The sequence below is a fragment of the Vulpes vulpes genome, chromosome 1, assembly GCF_048418805.1.
Source record: "Vulpes vulpes isolate BD-2025 chromosome 1, VulVul3, whole genome shotgun sequence".
NCBI classification, from domain to species: Eukaryota; Metazoa; Chordata; class Mammalia; order Carnivora; family Canidae; genus Vulpes; species Vulpes vulpes.
Window position 1 is genome coordinate 72458209 of NC_132780.1, and position 26495 is coordinate 72484703.

At 50.9% G+C, this 26495-nt stretch overlaps 1 protein-coding gene across 3 annotated transcripts in view; it reads right to left on the reverse strand.

Annotated features, from left to right (window-relative positions):
* Positions 1–4605: 4605 nt before the first annotated feature.
* IGF2R (insulin like growth factor 2 receptor) overlaps positions 4606–26495 on the reverse strand; it is a 99950-nt gene continuing 78060 nt past the window's right edge. For all 3 annotated transcript variants that reach the window (XM_072766793.1, XM_072766805.1, XM_072766801.1), the window contains 15 exons: positions 26089–26345; positions 25553–25771; positions 23481–23630; positions 20958–21119; positions 19681–19888; positions 19176–19322; positions 17718–17952; positions 16821–16957; positions 14039–14153; positions 12807–12953; positions 11942–12129; positions 9953–10139; positions 8438–8590; positions 7356–7425; positions 4606–6447 (listed from right to left, as the gene is read on the reverse strand). In XM_072766793.1, the coding sequence (XP_072622894.1) occupies positions 6031–6447; positions 7356–7425; positions 8438–8590; positions 9953–10139; positions 11942–12129; positions 12807–12953; positions 14039–14153; positions 16821–16957; positions 17718–17952; positions 19176–19322; positions 19681–19888; positions 20958–21119; positions 23481–23630; positions 25553–25771; positions 26089–26345 (2792 nt within the window). In that variant the 3' untranslated portion in view covers positions 4606–6030. The remainder of the gene's footprint in view (positions 6448–7355; positions 7426–8437; positions 8591–9952; positions 10140–11941; positions 12130–12806; positions 12954–14038; positions 14154–16820; positions 16958–17717; positions 17953–19175; positions 19323–19680; positions 19889–20957; positions 21120–23480; positions 23631–25552; positions 25772–26088; positions 26346–26495) is intronic.

Consider the following 26495-nt stretch of genomic DNA (forward strand, 5'->3'; position numbering starts at 1 on the left):
ACAGGTCCCTCCACCTGCGCACAGGAGAGGCAGATGGGGCAGTGTTTATGGTGCCAACGGCACCCTTTTGTTTCTGGACTCTTCTCTCTCTGCTCCGTGGGCACTCAGAGCCGGCCTCAAGCCCAGCTGCTGTGGCCAAAGTAAGGCCCACATTACGGGGCTGCAGCTCTGTGATCCCCCTGCCTATGCGGGCTGCTGCCAGGGGGCTGAGCACTGGCTGGGAGGGTGGGGAGGAAGGGGGGGCCTGGGCAAGCCTCCCCAGAGCCAGGACCTCACACACTCCCAGCTGAAAGGCAGTCCTTTCTACTGGTGTGAGTTCATAGGAAATGTGTCAGGGTCTCTTCCCCCGCTTCCTTGCATAGAGCTCCAGAAACCCTTGTAATTTCCTAGGTGACAAGCGTGTCCTTTGTTCTAATGATGTGACTCCTGGATGGCTCCTGGTCACAGGACAGACCAAGCCATGCTTGGAAGCTTGGAACGTTCAGCCCCACCCAATTCTCTTGAGGAGGAAGATGGGCTGAAAACAGAGCTAATGATCCATCAAGCCTATGTGATGAAGCCTCTGTAGGAATCCCAAAAGTGGGGCACCTGGGTGGCTCAGTGGCTGAACATCTGCCTTCAGCTCAGGTCGTGATCCCGGGGTCCTGGGATTGAGTCCCACATTGGGCTCTCCACAGGGAGCCTGCTTCTCCCTCTGCCTGTGTCTCTGCCTCTCTGTGTCTCTCATGAATTAAAAAAGAAAGAAAGAAAGAAAGAAAGAAAGAAAGAAAGAAAGAAAGAAAGAAGAAAGAAAGAAAAGAAAGAAAAAAGAAAAGGAAAAGAAGAAAAGAAAAGAAAAAAGAAAATAAAAAAAGGAAAGAAAAGAAAAAAAGAAAATAAAAAAAGGAAAGAAAAGAAAAAAAAAAGAAAAAAGGAAAGGAAAGGAAAGAAAGAAAAGAAAAGGAAAGAAAGAAAGAATCCCAAAAGTAAGGAGTCTGAGAGCTTCCTGCTGGTGAACACATCCACACCAGGAGGATGACGCACCCCAACTCCACGGCGACAGAAGCCCCTGTGCTGCCCTATGCACCTCTTGATCTGGCTGCTCATCTGTTTCCTTGATCGTATCCCTTGGTAAACTGGTAAATATCAGTGTTTCCCTAAGTTCTCTGAGCTGCTCCAGCAAATCCATTGAATTCAAAGGGGAAGCAGTCATGGGACCCAGATCTGCATCCAAGTCAGACAGAAATATGGGTGACCTGGGGACCCTCGATCTACAATTGGTGTCTGAAGTGGGGGGTGGTCTTGTGGGACTGGGCCCCTTACCTGGGGTCTGAGGCTATCTCCAGGTAGACAGTGTCAGAATCCAGTTAAATTATAGGACCCCCAGGTGGTGTTCCAGAGCACTGCTTGGTGTGGGGAGAACCCCACACACTTGGTGACCCGAAGTGAGACGTTCTGAGTGAGGAGCAAGGGAGATACACACAGGAGAAGGGAGAGCTGGGTTTTACCTACACAGGAGGAAAACGAGTGGCCACTCGAGCCAGCCAGGGCTGCCCACTCGCTGTGTTGCCTGGACCAGGGACTGTTTCCCATCTCACGATCCCCGGCTCAGGTGCAGCGAGGGTGGCCGAGGACATCTTGGGGATCAGAATGAAAACAGGAGAAGCACCAGGCACTATGACCCTCTAATCAACCACCAAACCACCCATGGCAACTCCCCACCCCTGCCACCCCCACCTCGTCGGGGCCCCTCCCCTGGCTGCACTCAGCCCCGGGGCTGAGTCCCAGGCCTGTCCTAGGCCGCAGGCCTCCTCACCAGCTCTGGGGTTGCTGGTTCCCTCTCTGTGCTGCCAGGAGGGCACCACCATGTCCTCTCCTCACAGCCTTCAGTCCCCAGCCCCTTCTCCAAAACAACAGCTTTCTCTTAAGGACCTGAAGGGACAGGGAAACTGCAGTGGGGAGTATGGAAACCACCAGAAACGAGGAACCAGCACGGGAAACGTGGTGAGATTCGGCAGGGCCATCAGGGCACAGCCTTCCTTGTGACCCAGGCCGTCCTCACACCGCAGGCTGCCGCCCGCCCCATGTCAGGGCCCCTCTGCTGACACCAAACCCACCGACGCAGGAGCCTACCCCCCAGAGCTCGGCCAGAGGCCCCACAGGGCAGCCTCCTGTCTCCACCTTCCATCTCCCGGGGCCAGGACCATCCAGACCCAACAGCCTGTGTGTGCCTGCTTGGTTTGCCGCTGACAACCTCTGGTCCTTATCTGTCCCAGCACACGTAGGAAACAGAAGCCACACATATTCCTTGCTACCCTCCCTCCCTCCAGAGCTCAGAGGGCTGAGTGCTCACCAAGGTCACCCTCGGGGCCAGGGGTCCCTGGGAGCAGAGACTAGTCAGGACACTGGGGACGGGTTTGGAGCCAGCCATCACTGGGCTCTGGGTTCCAGTTCTATCCCCAACTGGATGCCGGCATCCTAAGTCCCAGTAGCCTCAGGATACTTATGTCGAAGTCCAGCCCATGAGAACCTACTGGGCTCTCAGTGACCCACCCACCCTGTCCCCGCAAAGGAGCCCACAAAACCACCTGTTCACTCGCCCACTCACTCCTTGACCGGCACAATGGCGATCACAGGTCACAGGGGGCAGCTTCAATGAGGGCTCCAGGCACAGCTGTGGGTCCTCCCTGTGTCTGCTGGCCACCAGGACCCTCTAGGGGACCGACCGGGCCTCACATCCTTGGATTAGCATCCCGGGGCAGCCGTAACAAAAGGCCACAGGCCAGGCCAGGGGAGCTGAAATAACAGGCCATGTATTAGAGGTCACAGTCCTGGAGACCAGAACCCAAAACCACAGTGTGGCAGGGCTGGTTTCTTCTCAGGGCTATGAAGGGAGGATGTGTTCTAGGCCTCTCGTTGGCTTGTGGAAGGCCGTCTTCCCCATGTCGTCACATCCTACTCTCTCCGTGCACATCTGTCTCTTTGTTGTAAGGACACCGGTCCTGGTGGATGAGGACCCACCTCTGACCTCACCGGCAAACATTTAGAAAGCGCTGCATACCGTACCTTCTTGGAAACCTTCCTACCCTCCCTCCCTCCAGAGCTCAGAGGGCGGAGTGCTCACCAAGGTCGCCCCCAGGGCCAGGGGTCATGCTCTCTGCAGGGATCACTGGTTCGCCCCACGCTCCCAGGCCACCCAACAGGCTCACTCAAGGGTAAGGCCGACTTACCCTTTTTTAATATATATATATATATATATATATATATATATATATATATATATATACTCTTATTATTCACCTGTTAACTCCATAATATGCCAATCACGAGCTAGTTTTTAGCAGTTACATTCCCTTGATCATGGCTGCAGAAGGATGTGATTAATTGGAAAACAGGGAGACCAGAGACACGGCCGGAGGTGACATCACGCAGCCTACGCCATTGCAATACAATTGTCAAGTTCAGCGGCGGTTTGGTAAAGCCGGTTCAGTTCTGTTCCCTTTGCCAGGGATTCTCACATTTGTGAAAATTGGACCAGCGAATGCAGCTGGAGAAGTAAGCCGTGTGAGCACACCTGAGTCATGAGCGGTCTTCAGAAGCTGATGGGGATTTACATCTAACCTCATCTGAACCACCTGTCCCCAAAATGCTCATCACCCCTAGTGACCTGAACCCCAAGAAGAGACTTACATGTCCATCAGTTAACTCTCATGAAGGACTGGATTATCCCCCGATGTTGTTTTAAATGCCCAGGTGCCAATCAACCTTCTGGAAGGGATCATCGTATGCACTGTACTATTTCAGTGGTTGGTGAAGAATAGGTTTTGCGTGTTCTAAGAGCAGACTTCTACTTTACTAGGGTTTCCTTGACACAGGGCTGCCTCATCATGCTCATCCCCCACTTACTCTGCTCCTCCGCCACACTCGGACAGTCTCAAACAAAAGGGCATGAGATAGTTGGTTCAAGGTAACTGGGTATCAGGGTTGTCCTCTTACCAATAAAATCACTTCTCTGAAAACATCATAGTTCCTACTATTTGCTGTCAGGTCACATTTTTCTAATACTACCCACAACAGCTGGCAAGGGTGGTGACTGTCAGGGATATAGAGCCCAGGGCAGTGACAGTTGAGGTTCTTAAGAGTCCAAGCAAACACCCAGAAGCATTTGGCAGGTGGCCGCGGGTTCAGATGAAGACCTCTGCCATCACGTTCACCAACACGGCCAGTGGGTGCCTGCAAGTGGCCTTCCTGACCCAACAGGGGTGGGGAGAGCCTTCCTGTGTGTGTCTTAGAGGGAAGCGAGCAGGCGGGAGAGGCCTGAGAGAACAGCCCCCTGGACATGAAGCTTGAGGACAACCAACTCCTAGGTGTCCGCTTTGGCAAACTGGGGACACCGTGACATCTGCTTTCTCGAAAAAGAGGGCTGACATGTCGGACCCCCAGAAAGCTGAAAGCAGGCGAGGCAGCCCCAGCGCTGCCCACGAAGGGCCAGCAGGACCCCACCGCCGAAACCCACATGCAGACCTCTTTGGGGACTCCACAGAAGAGCACACAGGCTCCCAGACTTGGCGATGGGTTCAGCAACTCTTCACATCGAGGGGGGGCGAAGAAAACATAACACTCGACTAATAATTTATCTTTTATTGAAATTATTGAATACTTTATATTACAGTAAATTCGATTGAAAAAAATGAGAGAAGAAATCAATTTTAAAAAATACACTCATGTTGAAATCAAAATTAGCCAGCCAAACCGAGTACAAACCAAGGAATTCTGTAGGGTAGTTTGCTTTTCAGTATATGAATACCACTGAGTCTATATACAATTCTATAATTCGAGAAAAGTCATTCATTAAACACTTCAAGAAAGGTGCCAACAGCCAGGGAAGGACAGTGGCCACGCCCTCCCGTCCTGCAGCACTGAGAGGCCAACCCAGCACCCCCAGAGCAGGAATCCCAAGTGCAACGCTAGGGCGAAACGCTGGCCCATCGGCTTTCATGCAGTTTCCGTAAGTCACGCACTGTGCAAATTAAGGCTTCTTATAGGTCGAATGGTTGATAAACACTTTTTTTTTTCTTAAAAAAATAAGCACAGTAAAGGTGGTATCATGAGAACCTGAAGAGGTGAGACCTATATCCCAAATCTGGAAAAAAGTTATTTTTCTCTGACATCTCAACTCCATTCTCACACACACACAAAAATAATCTTTGGGTGGGTTGTTTGAATTCACCAGCCGGCGAAAGAAATACTGATAAATGTGCTCTGCGCACCTAGGATTGAAGACGTCATGCAAAAAGCTGCAGCCGTTACTGACTGAAGAGGCAGAGAACAGGCCTCCAGAGCCTAGGCACTCGGGGACCTCTGCACGTGTGTGTGCGTGCACGTGCGCGTTCCCTTAGGAAACAGGAAGCAAAGAGGAAGGACAGAATGGAGCGTTCTAACTTAGAGGCTACATTATTGACCAGTTCAAAAATCTCATATGGAACCTTCCTAGCACACCGACAGCTTCTCCTCCGGGCAGGGGATGAACCTTGACGTCACCCCTGCCGTCAGGGGAAAAAGGCTGTTGGCTTGTTTGTTTTTTTTGTGTGTTTTTTGTTTTGTTCTTTTTTTTTTTTTTTTTTCCTTTTTCGCAAACCTGAGTAATTGTCAAAGTCAATAAATAGGAGGAGAGAATTAAATGCTAAAATATAATGGTCAAAACCATACAGGGCCTAAAGCAGCAAGGGTTTTTCTCAAATACGCAGCCCTCGGTTCCAAGATGCGTCTGGCCCGGGCGCACACTATGAAGCGCCCAGCTGCCACGCTTTTAAAGTGAGGGCTGGGGACAAAACCCAGGGCCCTGGCCCCGCCCCCAGTGACAGGAGCAGAGCCTCGTTCCAAGGACTGTAAACCTGACCTCCTCACCCTCTCCCCCAGCACAAAAACTCTTCCCTTTTGAAACAGTTTTTGTTAAAGGCAAAAATGATAGAAGCATCATCGAGCTGAAGTCTTATTTGGTTGGAGGTGCCTGGCGAGGCCGGACCCGCGTCTCCCGTAGGCACCAGGAGACTAGATGTGCAGGAGGTCCTCGTCGCTGTCGTCGTGGAAGGATGCCAGGCCGCCGGAGGTCCCGGTCTTCTGTGGCACAGGCCGTGGCTTCCCCCTGCGGACCCTGTCCCCTGTCACCAGCCCCCCTGCACCATCGGCGCTCTCCCGAAGCCCCCTCCTCTGTGGGATCCTCCCATGCGGCACACTCGCAGCCCCAGTCCCTCTGCCCGAGTGCACCCTCACCTCCGGGATGGTCAGGACCTCATCCTCACTGTCCTGGTCATCCCCATGCAGGGAGGTGAGGGCTTCGGCCGTCACGGACTTCGTGGTAATGTGCCCGTTCTCCTGTCCTTCCTTTCCGGGCCTCGGGGTCGGTGCCTGGATCTCTTCCATCAGCCACTCGGTTTCGTTCTCATCTGCCTCCTCCTCCTTGTTTACCTGCAGGAGACAAAGCGAGACCCTGGAGCCTGTTCTGCTCTTCTGTCACCCTCCCTTCCAGGACCTACCCATGAGCTGGGAACCCCTCCCTGTCCCCTGCAGTCACCCCTTTCCCAGGCCCCCCCATCAGGAAGAGGAAGGGTCAGCTGGCAAGGTCAGCTCCTGCTGAGAGCCCGCCAAGGCAGACAGGGCCAGGAGGAAAGCCTCCACATTGAGCTAGGTGCCCTCAGGGGACAGGAGGGGCCAAGTGGTGAGACAAGCCTCAGGAAGGAGGTGACTGTGTCTGAAATAAGCCTTTTAGAAAGCAGTATGGTGGCTGTATCAGGAGGCACGAGCATGCATAAGCTCTTTAAACAAATAATGTGTTTGGGGGAAATTTATCTGAAAGCCAACCATCCAAATGGCAAATACACAAAAATTTTCATTATTATTATTATTTTTTAATAGCCAACAAAAGCCCTCCTGGGTGGCTCAGTCCTTTAAGCATCTGCCTCCAGCTCAGGTCATGATCTCAGCAGGGTCCTGGGATCAAGCCCCAAGTTGGGCGCCCCCTGTTCAGGGGGGAACCTGCTTCTCCCTCTGCAACACCACCCCCCGCCCCTAGCCCCCCGCTGCCAGCTCATGCTTTTTCTCTCTCCTGCTCTCTCTCAAATAAATAAAATCTTAAAAAAAAAAAACCCTCCCCCAAATAAATACAGCCAAAAAAGTAGAAACAACTTCAGTATTAAATGTTCTAAGAAAATCGGCTATAATCACAATGAGAAAAAGTTATAGGAAAAAAGGACAAGACATGTTCGGTTCAAAGCAATGGATGATGTTTCCCCTTTTGTGTTTTTCTTGTCATCACCGACTGATGTCATCCTCATACGGACAGCCCGATACTGGGGGCAGGGGAGGTGGGAAATTACCTTCGAGTATTTGTAGGACACGTTGGCACTTCTCCTGCAGCAGCTGGTCAGTCTGCTCACCACGATCTCCCTGTAAGGCAAGTGGTCACTGCTGGGTGGGACCAGCAGGGCAGGAGGCCTACCTGGCCAGCCCCACCACCTCGAGCACCCACTGACAAAAGCCGCAGCGACCACAGGCATGGCCCTCCACGGCACAGGCGCACTAAACCCACGGCAGCTGGGTCGGTACAGTGAAAAGAACACTCTGGAATCAGACAGAAGGGGATTTGAAACCTGCTCTGCCTCTCACCAGTCTAGCGAGGGCAGGAGCAAGTTACCTATGTTTGTGCTGTGTGACTACGATAAGACCACGTTGTTCCTACCACCCCAAGGCTGCACTGAGATTACGCGTGCCAAATAACTAAGCCAGCTCACACCCAGACCTTCTCCCCTGACTCTTCATTCCAGCACATGCCTCTCTGGGTGGGATGGCTGCACACAGATTCTGGACGCCCTCTCTCATTTGCCAGGGCTGACCACACACAGGGCTCTTAGGCTCTGTGTTTCACTCATGCATGATGTGGAAGTCTGCTGGATGGACAGCCACACGTGGTGACAAGCCCTCTGACCCAAAAAAGGTGAGCCAAGGGGATGGTGTCATACCTGGCACACAGCAAGCTCTAGTAAATGCTCACTTTTACAATGGGAGGAAGGGGGCGGGGAGGATAGTGTAGAGGGGTCAATGGATCAAAAGGAAGTCTGCTCATAAAAGGTGCTAATTTTTTGTCCATCTCAGGACACATCCAGAGACCAATGTCCTAGATACAGATGGGCCAGCCCGAGAGCCTGCAGAGCATCTGCTATGTGACGTGAGCACCAGAATGTGGCTCACAGGCTGGGGACAGGTTCCACAGCCCTGCTCAAATAGAACACCTTGTCACAGGAACCCAGGCAGTTAAAAAAACACAGCTTTGAAGACAGCTTCCATAATTTACACACACACACACACACACACACACACACACACACACACAGAAGCTCAGATCCCAGGACTCCAACTTTGAAGCACTGGCCTCATGGCCCACCTGCCTCTGTCTCCTTACCTCCTTTCCTTCTTGTAAAGCAGCAGGGTCAGCAGACAGCCAGTGAGTGCCACCAGCAGCAGGCTGAGGACCGCCCCAACGGCCTGGCTTCTCTCCGACAGCCCCTTGTGCTCCTGTGTGTCCTCGCCTGCATTGTCACCATCAAGGCCCACCCTGAAAGGAAGCCACATCACTTGGTGGCACATCCCCCCGAGCAACAACCCCTGCAGTCCCCAACCCAGGGTGTGGAGAACAGCAAAGGACAGAGTCCTTGGATAGCGAGATGAGGTACGAGTATGGAAAACAGGTGCACAAGCAGGAGTACAGGTGGAAGGTGCTGCCTGGAGTGAGGCAGGCGGCGATTACAGAGGGCCACACGCACATCCCTGGGTCACCCCACTGCTCATCAGACTCCTAAGTGTGTTCTCGTTTCTACTTCGGGCTCTCCTGTGAGCCAGGAATTATTCTGAAGTGTGTTTTAGTGCCTAAATGTGTTTCCATTTTTCACTTAATTTCTCATTACTGGTTCCTAACTTAATTGCACTGTGTTATTTATATGGCACCAATGTTTAGAAATTTGCTAAGACTTGCCTTACATCCATTTTTCTAGAAAACACACGATAAAGTGGACTCTTTTTAAAAATGAAAACCAATCTAAGATCTAACAGATGTGATGTGGAATCCCCACCACCATCCCCTAGCACAGTTTTTCAAGACTACAGTGAAATCCCTCTTCAGGAAACAACAGAAACAACTGCAAGGCCAGAACTTTATCTCCTGATCCTAGTCTTGGGACAGAGGATGAGAAACTCCTGTAAGAACCGACCTGGATGAACCCAAAGAAGAAATCCAAGAGGACAGAAGCTTGTAGCCTTTTGTTCTAGATGAGTGCCTCTAAACCTGGCCAAGAACTAGGCAAAGAGACGAAGGCTGTGGGGCATGAGAAGATGTAGGTTCCCTTACTGGAAAGCCCTCAGCACAGAAATGCACACTTCTCATGAAAACCTGGCCTACGGCTGATTGTCAAAATCTGTAAACAAGTTTTCGTTCATTCAAACATAAACAATACTTTGTTCAAGTTAAAGGGACATTTACCATATAAGAACCTGCACTAGAACACAAGGAAAAATGTGCTGGGAGCACAAAGATGAGACTGAGCATCTGCCACCCGCAAGCCAGTGAGGGGACGCGTCGGCCAGGGAAGGCCGGGGCGCAGGGGAAAGTGAGGGCGGTCAGGCCTCGTGCATGCAGCCGGCAGGTGGACGGCCAATGCACCGGGAGTGGTGGGTGGTGGGGACAGGGACCAGGAAGGGTGACGCTTGGACAGCCCCTGAAGCTGGGTACTGGCTATATGTTTGCTTCCCTGGTTCTCGGGCAGGCTCGAATATTCCCACAACACCTGGTGGGGGTGTAGGGATGACACATACAAACATAAGCTTGAGCTAAGTTGAGAGCAGGCTGGAGGTACAGCTGGGAAGTGTCCATCCAAAGGGGAAGTGACCAAAAGTGCCGTCCGTGCCAGGACAGCACACTCACCCCAGGGGACACACAGCAGAGGTGTACCAAGAGAAAAGGTACTGGCAGTCGGCGGTCTCGTGGCTGAACTCGGGGATCCCGTCCTTCACCAAAGGATCACAGTGGAAGAAGATGGTGGAAGACACAGACTTTGTCTTATCTTTTCCACACTTAGAGGATGAGGCAAACACCACATCCAGGTCACCATCTGTTGGAAAGGAAGACAATACAGCCACGCCACATTATCACCAACATTTCTAAAAAGCTGGTGTAGACTTAAAATCATACGTGAAGGGCCTTCTTCAAAGGTCTTCTTTGAAGACCTTCTTTCACAGATGCCTGACACATTACAGAGGCCCTGCCTTAAGTCAAGGAGCAGGAATGACTTGAACCTGGCCCTAGAAGAGGTCTGGCCTCTGGCCTCAGCTCACAGCAGGATTCAGAACAGGGACCGGCCACGCGGGATCAGCTCATCTGGACAATGAAATGGACCAACAGGGCAACCAAGCAGCCCGTCAACTAAACCAGCCTCCACAATGGAGCCCTGAGTGTTGGGGGTGGTGGTGGTGAGCGTCTCTGGTTGTTGAGACTCCGTGTGTATCGTCACACATACACAGACACTAGGAATGTAACACATCCTCATTCACAGGGAGAGGACGATGGAAGCATCCAGCTCCCTTTTGGGGAGCCATTCTATGTGCTTCTTCCCTTGGCCAATTTCTATCCTTAACTGTGACTGTAATAGCTCAAATGAATCCTGAGTCCTAGCAAATGCTCAAACCTCAGGGTAGTGATGGAAGCTCCCTGAAACCTGTAGTTTGTGTCAGAAGTGAGGGAGCCATGTGCGGACGGTGCCTTCTCCAAACTGCCAGTGGCTCGAAGTCCACAGTCAGCTGAGCTACAGAGCCAGGGCGTTCAGTGTGTGAAGTGGACACGTCCACAAACAGAAGGGAGCCCTGAGAGCCGGGCTCTGCGGGCTGGGCCCAAGAAGGCCCCATGTGTTCTCACTCATAACTGGCTGAGGTATGACCCGAACAGACCATCCTGCCAGGCCGGCACACAGGCACACGTCCACGAGCAGATGGGGGAGCCGGGATGGCAGCTCTGAATCACAGTGAGATGGGGCTCTGTGGTTTCCTCCTCTTGCCCTCTGTGGTGAATGAAGACTTGGGAAGAGACTTAAGCTGCATTTCTTCACGAAATGCAAAGAGTGGTCTTCAAACTAAACTGACTTTCCTGTGTTGATGAATACCGAAGTGAATAGGTCTGGAAGGGGTTTTATTAACTACGAATAAATAAACACATTGATCCAAATAAACCCAACTCAGAATTACTGGATAAGAACAGAGAACCATGGGCATTTACACCATGATGTGGAGTTGTGAAAGCAAATCAGGCTGACCTTTGGCGGGTCCCTCTGGCGGGCCCGAGGGGCAAGGCTAAGTGCAGTGACACTTGGGCTCAGTGTCCGAGCGCAGAAACACGGACATCTGGGCTTCTACCACTCAGGGAGTGGCTGCTTCTCCCCTCAGGGAATCGCTCAGGAGTCCTTTTTACATCAAAGTCGGCTGGGTTTTTAAACATGTTTAACTTTTTAAAGGGTGTCTATCTTTTTCTTTTCATCCTTTTCACAAACATAAAATGTCTTCCTCTTCTCTAACAATATCTGAAGTTGCCAAGAACCAACATGACAAAACCAAATGGAAGGTGACTCTTGGACATGCATGACTCTTTGTCTTCTGCCTTCACCCCCACTTCACAACCTCTGGTTCACACCAAGGTTTGGGCTTTCAGGTGTTTCTCTGTTAACTGAGGTGCCTTCTTCCTATAGGGAAATGCTCATCTCACACAACTCTTCAGCCCACTGAGCTGACCAGGTACCAAGACACAGAATCAGACCAGGGCTCCTGCTTTAAAATCAGGGATTTCAACTAAGGGAGTTTCTTCACAAAGATATTAAGCTCTTCCCTCAAAGAAGCTGAACAGGGAATGTTAATGGAAACCAATTACCTTGAATGTAGTATTTGGTTTTGTCAGAAGTTCCAACTTTCCTACTGAAGTGTTGGTCGTTGGGCTTAACCTGGCATATGTTGGCTCCAGAGCATGCGGGATTTCTGGAGCTCGTGATAGAGGAAAGCTGGATCTCATACAGGTACTTATCCCCATTTGTTCTCATGTCTCCAGAGGCGCTAAACAGCCTGAAGAGACAAAAAAGATGGCAGGGCCTCCAGTCCTTCAAGAAACCCACTTACATACACCCAAACACCCAGAACAGCTGCAGGGCTGCAGGTCGCGGCCCTGCTCCTGCTTTGCCAGCCTGGGGGGCCTAGGAAGACACCTGAGGGCACCAACCTCCACCCCATCAGCTTCCTGCCTCCCACCCTGCACTCTGAGAGCTGGTGTGCAGTCTTAGATGTGGCGTTCCCCGCACCATGGCCCCCGCAGGCTGCCCCCCCGCACAGCCAGCAGGTGTATGGCCAGTCACCTTGGCCCCCTGACCTCAGGAACCCCTCTGGGAAGACCACTGAGAAACTCTTTTTTTCACAAACCAGTAAGCCCAAGGCTTCCTGATCAAAAACTGTTTCAGGTTTCATCTTCCAGCTTCGAACCCATGGGACTATCAGGAAGGCAAGGAGGAGGGGCGACTTTATTTTTACACTCGAGAGAATTCACCATCTTTGGTGCTGAAACTTCATAGTTGAGTAATGCTTTCCCTCAGTTTAAGCAAAATATGACAACTACCTAGAAACAGTAACTAAAACACACTGCCTATTTTTCTCACAGCTCCCCACCTCCCCCCGACCAGGGAAAGATCTAAATTGCTAGTTTAATTTTGAATACATGTCAGTGTTCTAAAGGAAAATGTTCCACTTACTTAAAATAAATATCTCCAAGGCTGAAGCTCTTGCCATTTATAGGGTTGGTGATGGTGCCGTTCACCATCTGCACCTCCTGAGGCTTCACCGCACAGGCGGCCCGAGAATCCCAGCTGAAGTAGTAAGTGCAGCTGTCGATGTCAAACCTGGATGGAGGGGAGCATGGACTGCGGTCACGCCCACTGACTTGGGGCCGTGCAGACCTTGTGTGCCTGGACGACGGCCACTGGCTTTCAGGGGTCCAGGCGCTTCTGAGCTCTGGGAACCCCCCACCTGTGCCCCTGCTGCCCCCAGGATGCTTGCCAGCACCTCTGCACTAGGATGGCTATTATTTACACTTCTCAACAGCATAATAAGGAAGATGATGGTCTAGCTCATCAGCAATGTGAAAAAGTACGCAACTGTTTAATATGGGCTTGTTTGTTTAAATTAAGAAACTATGTGACATCTAGGGGCTCCTGGGTGGCTCTGTTGGGTAAGTGTCTATGTTCGGCTCAGGTCATGATCTCAAGGTCCTGGGATGGAGAGTCCCATGTCGGGTTCCCTGCTCAGTGTGGAATCTGTTCCCCACTCCCCTTGCCAGCCCAATAAATAAATCAAATCTTAAAACAATAAAAAACAAAAAAATCAAAAACACTGTGTGACATCTAAAAGCTGGAAAAATTTGCCCCCAAATTTTTGAACTTTATTTTACAAGCTTTTTTGACTCCTACATTGATTTAAATCCTCAGACAATTCCCAGGTCTCCCCAGAAATTCCAGCCCAGCTTCTGGAAGAATCAAACAGCAGCTCATATGCTCCCTCTGTTGGCCAAACTCCTCCTAGCATTACATGCAGAGTTGCCTAGAAAATTCTAGTAGAATCCAAGAGCATCCCAGGTGCCAGCCCCACCTACTTGGGGGTCTCAGGCCGCTTGAACAGCTGGCCTTGGGTGGCACCCATTGTTGCCCCTTTGGGTCTACAATGATGTTGAAGGCAGAGGCCAGTTAAACACCACTTTACATCACCGCTTTAGTCAACGGACCACGGTGTCCCAGCCTTTTCCAGGAAATCCCTCCTGGTGCAGAGCAGCTCTACACACTATCGGACAATTAACAGCCCTGGGCCCCTCCTCACTGCGGCCACACAAACACCCTTTCCCTGCACACCCGTCTGCATAGCCACAAGCGAAGAGAGATCCTGGCGAGCCCTGCTCCATGCTCGCTTCCCGTGGAGGCCCCGACTCTCTCACCTCATGAACGAAGGTCTGCCCACTGTCTTCGCACAGGTCAACTCTATGACGGCAGATGCCGTCTTATTCTCCCCACACTGATAACCTTTTGAGTAAGTTACGATGACTTTGTCATCTGAAACACACAAATGATGGAGGTGACGTTATTTCTGGTTATAAAAAGCTTCAGTGTCAGAAGTCAACATCTATATTAAAACCCCAAATAGAACAAATGTTCAGCTTTTTGAAGACTCATAAGTCTTCAGTCTTGGGTTCTCAGCCTTGCCAAGCTCGGTGACCGCCTCCTGGTCCACACCACAACCTGCACGGCTAGGGAAGACCTGGGTTCAGATCCCAGCCCGCCTGCTCACTAGCTGCCTGACTCTGGGCTATGCAGCTGCTGAGCCTATCTCCTCACCTGCGCAAGAGCAATACTGCCAAAGTGTCTGCCACGTGCCCAGTGCGACGGGCACAGAGAGAAGAACCTCACATAATGCCAGCTGTCATGGCTGCTCTAATTCCAGTGTCATTTAGGTGCTTTCCCAACAAATCCCCTCATCTGAGTGCCCCGGTAGTAACGGGAGGTGCTAGACCTCCAAACTACAACGAGAAAAACCAGAAACAGAATGACTCTGGTTTTCTCGGGTCTTCTGGCTCTGCATTCAACTTTTCCACTTCTGAAAACACAGATAAAGAGTTGAGACCCTGACCTGCAGGATCTAAGAGGAAAGTGAGCACTGGTTCTCGGCTGCAAGTGCACAGAAGCCAGTGTGGCAACCAGCTCAGCTCTCGCGCTGCTGCCAGCTACTGTGTAGGGCTCCCAGAGTTGTCCTGGGGCTGCCTGAGCCCAGCCGGCCTGGCTCAGGGCCACAGGGAGGGGCCCTCAGGAGCCACACACACCCAAGACAGGAGAGGCCAGGGTAACACGGGCCTTAGTACCAGCTTCCCACATGTCCTACCCGGGACCCAGGTCAAAGCGCAGGGGACTTGGCTCGGCCAGAGGCCCGGGCTCTTGGCCCTCCCCAAATTCAAAGTGGTACTGGATGAGTTAAATATTAGGCGCCTCAGTAAAATTTTAGAAGAAAGAATTCTATTGCTTTAAAAAGAAATTCTTAAACTGCTAGAATACGGAACCAAACCAGTGCAAGTCATAATGTAAACATCCCGCGCTATCAGGCAAGCCACTCAACCTTCCACGGCTTAGTGCCCCTGACCTGTGACCTGGACTCTAACCCCAAGCCCAACCTCATGACACCAGGAGGATTACACAGGCAGAAAGCACAGCTGGGGATCAATGTTAGCAAATGGAACAGAGAGTCAACTTCTCCACCCCAAAAGGCTGCAGCCCTCACTGAGATGGGGGTCATGGTGTTTGTCCTCGGACAGCTGTCCTGTTGGGGCCCCCAGTGTGCTGGGGACCAGGAGCTCCCTGCTAACGGAAGCTCCAGTGAGTCCTTCACGAAGCAAACCTCTTTCAGCTGGTTGTGGGAAACTGAGGGAAGGGCTGATCCTGTGTCCACATACAATCATGAGACTGCGGAACAGAGAGCTACCCTCACCCTCACTGTGAGCTGTGTGGGGACGGCCATGAACCCGTGGGCTAGGAGGGCCCCTCCAGGCGATGTGACCGACCTGCAAGACCTGGTGTACTTCTCGTCAAGAGTGACAGGGGTTCCCTTGGAAACCTGCTCTCCCTCCCAACAGCTCCAGCAGACTCAAGTCACCCTGTGGCCTAATCAGGACAACTTGGGGGCCCCGCTCTACTCTAGCTAGGTAAAGGTGTTGTTCTTTCTGGTACCCCAAACACACCCCAGTTGTTCCTATCTAAGAAAGACCTACCTTCTCTTGTAAATAATGAAAGATAGGCATACCGGGGTGACTCAGTCAGTTAAGTGTCTGATTCTGATTTTCGTTCAGGTCATGATCTCAAGAGTCGTGAGATGGAGCCCCATGACACGCTCCGCACATGGAGCCTGCTAAAGATTCTCTCTCTCCCTCTCCCCAACCCCATCCACGCTTTTGCTCTCACTCGTTCTCTCTCAATAAGGAAAGATAGAATCTTCCACTCAACAACCAATTGCAAGTTGAATTTTCTACTAACATTAAGACTTTCATTATATTCTAAATTATTAAGACATTCCAAAAATGTACCCCTGAACTCTCTTTACCAAGATAGTCTTGGTAAAGACTTATGTAGGATCCCTGGGTGGCACAGCGGTTTGGTGCCTTTGGCCCAGGGCACGATCCTGGAGACCCGGGATCGAATCCCACGTCGGGCTCCTGGTGCATGGAGCCTGCTTCTCCCTCTGCCTATGTCTCTGCCTCTCTCTCTCTCTCTCTCTCTCTGTGTGACTATCATAAATAAATAAAAATTAAAATTAAAATTAAAATTAAAATTAAAATTAAAATTAAAATTAAAAAAAAGACTTATGTAACTGCCGTTCAGCTCTCCCAAATAAATGCTGGCACATGTATACGCAGACTTCAACACTCAACCCACAACGGGAGCAAGGATTCAGGGGAACCTTAACCACTGTGACCCTCCCAGGGTAGAAGTACGTTCCCAGGAGAGGTGACCCCTCCACATACACCTGCCAGAACTGCTATCTCTGAGAATACAAAATGGTACTTATTCTAATGTTCCAGGAATTTCCAAAATGCTTTAGAAACAGTCATTGGGAAGAGTATGTGTCAGTTTCAACTAAAGCCAGTGCTGCCCTCCTGGTCCTATGAGGAAGCCCTCACCTTCCCAACTCTGATGCAACACCTATAACCTGAGCACCACAAGGACCCAGGGCCTTACCTAAGACGTCCAGCTTCTGTGTGTGAACGAGCCCCAGGGCCTGGACGACTCCAGATGCACTCTTTTTGCAAATGCTGGCTCTGTCAGAGCAGTCAAGAGGCCCTTTATATATCTTCTGACACAGATTTATATAGTACCTGCAAAACAATCCAAAGGGATGCGGGGGTGGGGGTGCAAGGTCAGTCTGCCCTGACACACTGGGGTGCAGCTCTGTGCATAACTTCCAGGAACAGTACTCATTCTGATAACCAAGTATCCCGCAGCACCTCTGAATGGAGCACTGAAACAGACTTTCAAATAAAGGCCCAAGGAGTAGTTAGCTACTGGAGAAGGGAGTATGTCACCCAGGCAGGTGGGGGTGAGCCCTGAGACGCTGTGGTTTTAAAGAGCTGGAGTTGAAGAGCAGCAGTGGCTCCACTCCTAGCAAGCTGGTAACCCTAGGACCAAAGTCCTGCAAGTCCAGACAGAGGACTTCCCAATCCGGGGGCCCCTGGCAGAGGGGGAATCGCACATGGAGCGGCCACCACAGCCCACAAACCTCGGACCCACACAAAGCCTAAGGGGTTCGTGCCAAAGAGCTGAGAACACACACACACACACACACACACACCCATACACCCAGCAGTGGACAGACGTCCCTCACGAGCACAATGCTGATTGAGACTCATTCTATGGAACCAACCACTGATCTCCAGCTTCTGGTTCCAAAGGCTCCCTTTCAAATGTCCACCTCTTCCTTCAAAACCTGCCCCATGCCCTGGCCCTGATGCCAGCGGGCTGCTTCCCGGGGCACACCAGGCTTACGTGGCAGCCCCAGCTCTGCAAGGACAAAGGGGGTAGACCACCATGAGCCTACTACCTGAAGGACATGGCCAGCAAGTGGCAACAGGTACTCACGAGACTCCTTCATGGACAAAGAACCAGGACCCGGTGAGCGAGGACAGCAGCCGTAAGTCATAGGTTTTGTGCTTCTGGATGAACTTGCACTCCATCTTCTTCGGAGGGCAGACAACTTTTGTTTTCCACTCAAAGGTCACCTCGCAGCCACGAACTTCACTGAAAACCTGTGGCCTCCCGATATCAGCATCCTCATCGCACTTGAAGATAATCGAGGACATCCGGTGGCTGTTTGCTGGGGAACGACGCAGGGAAACTTAGACCACAGCGTGGCCCCAGGCCGGCTCTCAAGCCCCCACCCACTCTTCTGCGCTCCATGCTGATGACTCCACCTGTCAGTGCCCACTGCCCCTGCGCCCCAGCCAGAGCTCAGCCTGCCTCATTCACGCCTACCCCGACCCCGAACAGACCAAGGCCCCTCAGGGCCCAGTGTCTGTCTCTTTCTGTGCTTCTTAATGACCCCTGGCACTAGCTCAATCCCTCATGGTATTCAACGTTTGGTCACGCATGAATGAGGACAAAAAATAAAAACAGCAACAGTAAGAGACCTGGAATTAACTAAAAACACGAGTGTCATCCAACAGACCAGGAGAAAGATCTTAAGCCTCAAAACTATGATAGTCCCTGGGCAGCCCGGGTGGCTCAGCGGTTTAGCGCCGCCTTCAGCCCAGGGCCTGACCCTGGAGACCTGGGATTGAGTCCCATGTCAGACTCCCTGCATGGAGCCTGCTTCTCCCTCTGCCTGTGTCTCTGCCTCTCTCTCTCTCTCTGTCTCGCTGTGTTTCTCATGAATGAATAAAATCTTTAAATTAATAAATATATACATACGTAACAGCACCCTGAAGATTTAACACTTTATAGTTTCTATCATCTTGTTTCCTGTTCCTTTATAAAAATTAATTTTTTTTAATGCATTTTCTCATCACTTTCCTTGAGAACTCCCATCTGTTGGTGTCACACATTTGAGAAGGATTCGCTCACAGCCCTGGTCTCCACGCATCATCAGAGCGAAGGCATGAAGTCTGGCTCACCCTGAAGGCCCGGCCCCTGTCCTGGGCCCGCCATAGAGCCGAGAGCCAGTGAATGAACCCACCACTGTTCTCATCACTCTCAGCCTGCAGACCCATGACACGTAGGTCTCTACAGAGGCAGGAATGGGCCTCGCCAATGTTGCAAATTAGCATAAGGGCACCAACCCCCCATGTTACTGAATGGACCTCTCTGACCACCCGGCATCTGCATCTCAGCCCTGCTCTACTCCAGTCTAGGTACATGGTCACGTAACACATCCCATGGAGAATTTGAGATATCCTTTCTTTATGGAATATAGGCCTGACATGGAAAAATATATGCGACAGAATTAACCCAGACATCCACAAAGCTCTGAGCATGAAGCCAGCCTGGGAAGGTCGCCGGCTAAGTGGCAGCCAGAGCCCAGGGGCATGCTCCGCTACGTACAGTGTCTGCAGAAGCCCCACTCGTGGTCTCTGTCATAGTTTGCAGTGGTAGAGCACCAAAGCCTTGCGCGGCCCTCCACAACACACTCCTCGTAGCTCTTCCCATTGAATATGAAGGGGAACACACAGGGATCACCAGCCTCAGTTTCTGGAAAAAAGAAAAACATCTGGGTGACCCTGATTCCCAGCACATCAGCTGTGCTTTCCTTGCCAGGCACAGTCACCTAGGAATGCTCAAAAGGATCTTGTGTGGAAGCAGTCACCCTAAGCCAACAACATTGGGACCACTGGGATTCTTGGTCACAGTGTAACAAGTGGCTCACAGGCCAGGGTGTGTCCGAGGCCCGAGCACTCACACTCAGGGCTGTGTGGACAGAACGCCATGTGGTCCAAGCCAGGAGTCCACCTTCATAGCATCTGGAGCTTCATTCCTCAGTTTTTTCCTGCGGCCGGGTCTAACACCACGTTTTAAAGGAGCATTAAAACATCCTGCTCCAAAGATTTACCTGGAGGACAATTATCTCCATTGGCATAACTTAAAATGACAGCTTCATCCTGGTGCCTGTAATCCAGTCTCATCGACGCCAGCCGTCCAAAAGATGCCCCTTTGCTCCCAGAAAGTAGGCAGACACCCCCATCCTTACAGCCTCCTTCATCCAGGCCCGCCGCCGCAGTGCACACCCCGATGCTGTAGGTGCGTGAGTCTCGAGTCACCTGGACAGACAATAGCACACGTGGGGGGTCAGAAGTCTGGAGGTGGAGAGAGAGGCATCACTGCAGGGAGGTGCACTTATGCCAGAAAGCAGAGGCTGCTGGGGGCTCTGCACAGGTGCCTCAGTGCTCTCCACCTTCTCGCCAATCCTGACCTGCCTCCTCAGGGCAATGCCTTACCCACCACCTGAGCATTTCCCTCCAACCACTGGAAGGATCCATACCTACACCCCAAGCCCAGCCTCTTCCTCCTCCCTCCAGGCCCCTACTGGCTGCTCATCCTCCTTCCCAAAGCCCAAGGAGTGCTGAGGTCTGGGTCGATAAGCAGAAAGCAGACACAGCCTAACTAAGCTTGGATCTTGCCTTCCTTGCTCAGCCCCGCCCTCTGTGGGCTCACACCTGCTGCACACCTGTCACACCTGTGGAAGGTCTTCATCACAGGAGCTAGCACCACTGGCTTTTGGGCTCACTACTCCCCAGCTACCACCCCCTGGGAGATGCTGGGATCAGGTGGGCACAGTCCACGGTGTATAACTCAGTAACATCTAGACTACAGGCCCAGAGGTGGAAGGTCCCCCAGACACCAGTGACTTGAGATGCCCATGGCCTCATCAATATCACCAACAGTCATCGCCTCTGACTCAGCAAAATAGCTGCCTCTGTGTATCTTAAAGCCAGGTTGGAAGGAGACACAGGGGAATTACACGTGGCCTCTGCGGGGTGCACCAGACCTGGCCCTGTCCTTCTGCGGGACCTGGTCACATGCACGTCCCCAAGCAGCCTTCTGATCTCTGTTGTTGCGCCATTTAATCTTTACAAAGCCCTAAGGAGTGAAACTCTGAACTGTGGGGCAGAGCTCAAGTGTTGGTTGTACCTTGTTCACTACACAATCTAGAACCCCCAACAGGCTAATCCTGTGCATGTCCAGGATGGGGGCTAAACCCATTACCCCTCCATGTACCGTGCCTGAGTGGTCACAGGTGCCCCATTACCTACAACACAAGTGGATAACACAAAGAATCCAGGTCGCGGTGTCCCCCAAGATCAGCGGGCTCTGGGTGAGTGGCATTACCTTGAAGGTGCTTTTGGAAAGGCTGGACAGGTTAAAGCTGTAGTGCAGCTGCTCATCTGTCAGGGAGCAGCCGTCCATCTTCACTTCGTCTGGACAGACCAGCGGGGTCTCCCACCCAAACACAAAGTCACAGTCACTGGTCCTCAGCAGCATGGGAGCTCCCTATCAGAAAAAAACCCCACATGGGTCATGTACAGTGTCCTCACACAGTTCTCCTTCCCCTTGCTGGCACCACAGAGAAACCCTTGCTTCCAGGACAGTGGGTACCATCCCTGCACCTGGCAGGGGAGGGAGCCATGGCCATGGCTGTGAGGCTGCTGGGTGCTCTGGGTGACCTGCAGCAGCCCCCCTCTGGGAGGAAGGGCCAGTCATCACCACCCGCTGTGCCCTCATGCCACTGCCAGGTAGCCCTGCCTATACACATGGGACCCCTCACTACTTCCAGGACATCACCCTGCCCTTAGACACAGAGTCTCTGTGTCCATACTACCAGTTCTTCAAATATGACAGAGAAGGTTGTGAAACTGAGCTCCTGGCATTGCACAGGAGGGGGGCGAGGGCTCTGGTATGCTGGCCAGCAGCGGTCCCGTTTGTACAAACTGAGGATATTCACCATAAGGGCCACACACAACATGGCCAGACGTTCCACTGGCCAAGTATTCTGGATCCATGTGTTTATGCCCTTCCCTGCTCAGCAACAGCCACAAAAACACAGATGGGGCAGCTGGTCAAGAATTTCATTTTTAGTTGCCGCTGAGAATCTGTTTTTCTATAAACTTATGTGGAAAAAGTATTCCCGCTAAAGATAAAAACCACAGGGGAAGAAAATCTCTAAAATCCTTCCAACACTGAGTGAACATTTAGTGTGAGATGCCTCTCTAAAACCCAGTGAACACTGCTCACTTCCAACACGCTGCTGCTGCTGCTCAGAGAATCAGCACAAGCCCCATGGACATCCAACCACACATGGTTAGCAGTTTTAGAGCTAAGCCGTTACACGTTCTCTCTGTGGGAAGGTGAGATAACCAGCGCTCAAGGGAGGTGGATCTTCAAAACAATCCCCTTTGAAGAATGAAATGCTGATAGTGTCGCCTTTCCACAGATAAAACCAGGCTGCCTTATGCTGTGTGTGCTGACAGATGCCTGCACAGACACACCCATGCAAACGTGCAGACACACATACAAAGAGATAAAAAGGGTTCACTGATCACAGCTCCGCCTGCCCTGATAACTCAGGATTATCCTGACGGCCAAGGGACAATCTGTGAACAGGGACACGTCCAAGGGCCCTGAGCTGTGGTGTGGCACTATACAGGAAGGCCCCAGGCAGCGATGGTCTGTGTCTTCCCTGCTCTTACTTACTGTACTGTCCATCGTCGCCAGGCTGCTGTCACATCCCCTCCTACCACAGTCAACCCACCCCTATCTGGCAGCCAGAGTTCTCTCTCCCTTACAAATCTGCTACAAGCCAGGAAGTCAGAAAATCATCTTAGTGAATTCATAAGAGACACATTCCAGAACTATAATCCATCTACTGAGCTCCTAGGGACAGATGAGCCTTGCAATTCATTCTTCAGGATTTTAAGAGGTAATTTGAGATACATATTTCTATTACCCCTCTGTCTCGTATACATGCACACACACCCAGTCCTATAGTCAAGCATATTCGTATTTCTGCAGCAAAATGTATGAATATTCTTATATCAAGTGGGACAAATAGCATGAGGAGCCTCCACTTGTTCATGTCAGAGGTCTGCAAGTTTTCAGAGCTTCATGGATTTCAGGAGTACAGCTTCTGTGCTGTGAAGCTAGGCTGCCTGGAGCAAAGAGCTCTCCACCTGAGCAGACGGTGAGGGTCGCAGCAGCCACTGCAGGGCTGTATGAGTCACATGCATCACCCAGCAGCTCCGAGTCATTATGAAACAGGGGCACGACCTACCCATTCATCTCCCATTCACAGAAAGCAAGAAAAACGTACACGGGAACCTTCCATAACAAGATGGTATTCATGATGGGAGCCGTGTTATTTCTAAGTGCACATAGAACAGAAGTGGATAACCTCCTTAGAGGTAACATGTGTAACTTTGTCAGAGCCATTTTGCTTCCGGAGGCCTTCTTTTGTTTGCTAACTTCTAAATTTGAGGTTGTATCATGAATGATGACAGCTGCCAAAAGTAAGTCCAAATTCCCAATAGGAATAAAATCACTAATGCTATAGTATTAAAAAGGAAAAAGAAAGATGACACTTTTATATGTTGGGAGACACCATTGAATACCACTCCTGTGCTCAGGTGCTTCATGTTTTTAAATCATAGCAAGCTTTGATGTGCAAAGTCTGCCCCATTAATTCAGTGTGGGCTTACTCACTGTTAAATTAATGGTTTTACATTATTCAATGCACCACTGACATAAGAGATGACTGCATTCATTTTCAATACGGGCATCCTTAACTGACGCATGCTTCCTGGGCTGGGAGCTCTGGATCACTAATCCATGCTGCACACCCAGACTGTGCACACTTACCATGCTCACGCCTCTCCTACAGTGAAATGCGATCAGTGAGGTATAGTTGAAATGCTTGTCTGCTAAGCAAGGAGTACTACTTTCAAAATTCAAGTAAACTTCATTTGCTATAGGGTTGAGTATCGGAGGTCCGGTGACTCGGCCAATATCCTAAGCAAAGAAAAAAAACATTTAAGGAAATTGCTCCCCAGGTTAGCAGAACAAAGAATGACACAGAACTGTAAAAATAGTATTTCATCTGTTTTGAAAATAAGTAGCATCTAAAAAAACGAGGTTAACAGTAATTCACTTGCCAAGTCTTGACAATAAGCTGCTACTCAGAAAATTCAGTTTGTTAGCAGTCATTAGTTTTGATCCTACAATTTCTTTCTTTTTTTAAGACCATTCATTCATTCATTCATTCATTCATTCATTCATTCATGAGACACAGAATGAGAGAGAGAGGCAGAGACACAGGCAGAGGGAGAAGTAGGCTCCATGCAGGGAGACTGTTGTGAGGCTCCATCCTGGGACTCCAGGATCATGCCCTGAGCTGAAGGCAAGCGCTTAACTCCTGAGCCACCCCTGATCCTACAATTTCTAACGATGATTCTATTTCTTAACTCCTAAGCCAGCCCTGATCCTACAATTTCTAACGATGATTCTATTTCTAATCATGGGCAATTTTCAAAGACTCCCAGCAATAGGAACTCTCTCTGGGCACATCAAGGATGCTGCGTGGTCTCCTATCACCTGATGGCGCGCAGCAGGAGGTATCTGCCCCCACTCCGGCCTGCCTCCATGACCAGCACCTCACATTATCTCAGGACTGCCTGGCATCTTGGCAGTGCACCTCAGTACAACCTAGGGAGGGCACAGCTTTGTTCTCCAACATGTTTTATTGCTTAGCACAACGTCTGACACACTGGCTGCTCAGTAAATATTTCTGAGCAAATAAACACAAGAATGAAGGAAAGATGAATGGCCAGAAGCAGTGTGCATGATGAGTGCATGCGTGAGTGAGCTGCGAGGCTCTTATTCCTCACTGTGGGGCACATTCAGGCCACAATGATGCAACAGCTGCTCTGAGTAGGGAACTGGTGACAGTTTTTAAAATTTAAAATCGGATAGCCAGGCAGAAAAATGCAGCGGATCCAACCTCTCAGAAAGGGATTCACATCACGGTCCCAGTCTGCACAGTCAGAAAGGACAGTATCAGGTGCTTCCTACTGAGATGTGGTCTACGCAGGCCTTCTGCTCCTCATGGAACTACGACTTTGTGAGATTTGAATCATGGCCAATTTCCCCACCTACTCCCAACATTTCTCCCCATCGACGCTGCAGATAATGTCCATTTTTAAAAGGACATCTCCAGGGGCACCTGGGTGGCTCAGTTGGTTAAGCGTCTGACTTCAGCTCAGGTCATGATCCTGGGGTCTTGGGATGGAGCTCCAAGTTGGGCTCCCTGCTCAGTGAGGAGTCTGGTTCGGTCCCCCCATCCCCACCCCACTCGTCCTCTCTCTGCCTCAAATAAATCTTAAAAAAAAAAAAAAAAAAAAACCCACAATGTGAAGATAACTCATGAAGACAATTTTCAAAGAGCCAAAGTTGTATTAGAGAGTGCTAGTAGGAGACTCAAACTTTCAAGGCAGGGTATCCAGCAATTAGATCTGAATGACTCATTTACCAAAGAAAGTTCCTGCATCTCCCAAGCATTTTACCCAAGACATGCATTTCAAAGAAAGAAACCAACCTCTTATCAGTGTTCTTTCTTGCCACTTCACATAAAAGTTTCCTGATCAGGGTCAACCTTGAGAGTCCTAACATGATACCAAAGTCTATCTATTCATAGGTGTTCACAGTTTTCTTCCACAGCTCAGAGACACCTTCTGGCCGCCATCATCAGCCTGATGGCTCAATGCATAAATCCTTCCGTGATTCTTCCCCAACTGCCCCAGGACATACACAGCCCCAGCTCATTTCTCTCTTTCTCTCTCTGCTACACTAACCCTCCATTGAAAGAAAGAAACTCAACATGATGGTTGTTAAAAATCATGCAAAACTTGTTTCTGCCTTGCCTTTCCCATACTTACTATAGGGGGGCCATCAACTGGAACCTTGCACACGGCTGCCCCGGCAGGACAAGGCACCCCATGCATCGGGTTCAGCGGCTGGCAGATGTTGATGTAGAAGTCAGGACCGGTGTCGGAGGTGTCATCCTCGCTCTCATCATATGCCTCATAGCCCCCCGTGCGGTGGATGAGCGGGGACAAGTCAATAATAGAGCTTCCATTCCTCACAGAGCACTCCGTCTGTTAGATAGGAAGGGCCTTGCTGGAGCATCCCATAACATTTTCCTTACCACCACTGAGCACCCAGAGGAATTTAAAAGCAGGACAGAAGCACGAAAGATGGATCAACGTCCCCAAATGCTTGGGCACCTACAACTACTCATGGTTGGGAACATCGGGTGAATAAAACATGCTGGGTGTTTGCTGGGGGGGCAGGGCAGTGGAGGACAGTGAACAGTAAAACTGATGCTGTAACCAGGGCCCACCTGGGCTGTGGGGACCCCCAGGCATCAGGCAGGCATTTCACAGATGCCACACAGACCCAGCCCCAGACTCACCACCTGCTCGCAGGCCAGAGGCGTGTGCCAGGAAAAGAAGAGCGTGCACGTCTGCTTGTCGAGAGAGATGAGCATAGGCCTGTTGGTGGGCCCGGCCTCAGGCCTGCACACGAAGCTGATCACGCTCTTGTAGGTGAGGCCGGACTTGGAAGGACAGGGGGATCCGTCCTCATATACCAGCTGTAAGACCTGATCCACGTAGGTCAGCCTCTTGTTTGCCTTGCCCACACTGATCCTGGTCTGCCCAAAGCAGGCCCCTGTACCGAACGTAAAGAGAGACGGAAAACACATTCTTGTGTATTCAAATGACCACTTTTCTGAGGACTGCTTTCTGCAAATCCAGAGCTAATATGTAATTCTGAGTGTGCAATGTGGTTTTGGCAAGTGTCCTTCATTTACCATTTCAT